The sequence below is a fragment of the Cynoglossus semilaevis genome, chromosome W, assembly GCF_000523025.1.
Source record: "Cynoglossus semilaevis isolate Cse_v1.0 chromosome W, Cse_v1.0, whole genome shotgun sequence".
NCBI classification, from domain to species: Eukaryota; Metazoa; Chordata; class Actinopteri; order Pleuronectiformes; family Cynoglossidae; genus Cynoglossus; species Cynoglossus semilaevis.
In genome coordinates, this window is record NC_024327.1 from 3,423,718 (window position 1) to 3,425,942 (window position 2,225).

Below are 2,225 nucleotides of genomic sequence, written 5' to 3' on the forward strand. Positions count from 1 at the left end.
GGGCAGAGTGCGAAGGCTCGGCAGGTAATTTTATCCGTGTGCAGCACGAACCGTGCCCGCAGGTAAGGGTATTAGTAGGGCATTAGTAGGGATGGGGTCAGAGACACAGCGGTTTGTGTTTGTGTTGTTGTGTTTTAGCCAAAAGGGGGAATTAAAGCCAGGCTCTATCACATGCTGTAAAAGTCCAAGTATAAAAAAAAAAAAATCTAAATTAGGTAAAACAAGGTAAATTAGGTTGTAAATAAAGGAAACAGTAATCAGTAGCATCAGTGGTCACCAAAGAAATCAATGTTTGTTTCCTTTAACTTCAGCTCCATCTTTTACAGCTAGGTTTCACTATAATTACTAGGAACTAGGATGTATGGATGAACAAACAAACAAACACTAATGTTAAGATCAAAGATCATCAGTGAGCCTCAACTATTTACAGATAAACACATCCAGAATGTCAAAAGACAAAAATAGATTTAATTCACCCAGAATGTACCATAACATGTAGATTCCATAGACCAATAACATCTCAGCAGATAATCTGTTTATTATAGTCCATTCTGTAAACACATTTTAAACCTTATTGAATCTTACAAAAACACCATAAAACAATATAAAAAAATAAACATAAGCAAAAGTGCAGTGTTAGCAATGAACCATCTCTGTGCCACACGTCACATTATTCAACCTGAAAAATATTAAAATTAGGTAAAAGAAAAGCACTAAGAAAAAGGACATGAAACTACTGACTGATTGTTTATGCATTAAGGACTGTGATGATGGACAGCTTTGACATAAATACAGCCTTATCAGCAACAGGTGTTACAGGTTTGTTCATACATATTGGCAAAGTAAAATCACTCGGCATGATGGCTGACTGCAGGACAGTCAAGTGACATGCAGGATCCTGAGTGCAGTGTTTTGTGTGCACACTAAAAAGATTGCAGACGATACAGTTCAGGATAGGCCACCACTGTCCATGTCACGTTTTCATATGGCGACTTGTTCTATCTCCTACATGTTCAGCACCTCCCCCTCCACCTGCACTTCCACCTGAGAGTTCAACAGCTCCTGCTCTACGATCTCAGTTGAGGTCACATGCACCACCTGGATTTTCACCCCAGCCTGCTTCAGCCTCTCCATGTCCTCCTGGTACATCTCCGTCACCCCTCCGTCCTCCATCATGATCGTTGTGGTCTCCTCCATCTCCATCATATCAATGGGCTGCACCGTGACCTGCTCTACCTGGATACTGTTGTCCAGCAGGACAGTTTTTGCACCTTCTATGTTCTGTGTTGCCAAAGTGAGGGTGGTGGTGGTCAAGGGTGAAGACGAGGCGATGACCAACTCCTCCTGGGCCTTTTCCTCAGCAGAATGGACTTCTTTGATGTGAGTGTTTAGCTCTTTAGGGTGAGTGAACCACATGTCACACATGGTGCAGTGGTTGGGCTTGTCTCCTGTGTGGCTCACAAGATGGTCTTTGAACTGTTCCCAGCTATTGAACACACTGCTACAGACCTGACGGAGAAGGTGGAGGAGAAACACAGGAGCTCATAATCGTATAGAGGAACGACAGAAGTGGTTCTGTTGAACAACATGATGAATACAGGATGATAAGGTACAATGAATTTTTATCCTCTTTTCCTGTTACATTTGCATTGCACACTGTGCCCACAAGAAGGCAAACCTGCATAACAAAGTAGGTATACACCATGAACTACAATAAGACAATTAGGCCGTAAGGTGAACCACGAAAAGTCCATTAGAAATTGAATTCTGCTCCGATGTCTGGGAACTACACGATCTCAACTTCATAAATAAGAACGAGTTACGTTAAACTTGCATCAAAAAGTTTGTCACAAAATATCCTGCCCGTTTTTTTTATATCGATGCATTTTATAAAGAACTAGCGTCTTCGGGGCGCAATAAAATTTTGGTGCGCGAGCGGTGGCACGGTTCGACACGTGCTCGTGCTACACCAATCGAGTAGCTGATTGATGTCAACACTTCCGGCAACACGGCTTCCTCCGTGGTTCTACTTAACGTAACCGATAGAGAGGAATTCTCCCAAAAGTCTTCTAAAGTGGGCCAAATGTTCTAAACAGTGCTTTATTCATAGCTGCCTGCACAAAGAACGATGAGGAAAATAGACGATAAGGTGAACTTTCTATATTAAGTCATTTTGCTCAATAAGAGGAAGTAATCAATGACAAGGACCATTTGTTTATTCATTC

General features: G+C 41.8%; 1 protein-coding gene across 1 annotated transcript in view; it reads right to left on the reverse strand.

The window, feature by feature from the left end:
• Positions 1-482: 482 nt before the first annotated feature.
• LOC103396977 (zinc finger protein 131-like) overlaps positions 483-2,225 on the reverse strand; it is a 7,005-nt gene continuing 5,262 nt past the window's right edge. Inside the window, 1 exon segment of the mRNA XM_025052900.1 lies at positions 483-1,509. Coding sequence (XP_024908668.1) covers positions 1,006-1,509 — 504 coding nt within the window. The 3' untranslated portion in view covers positions 483-1,005.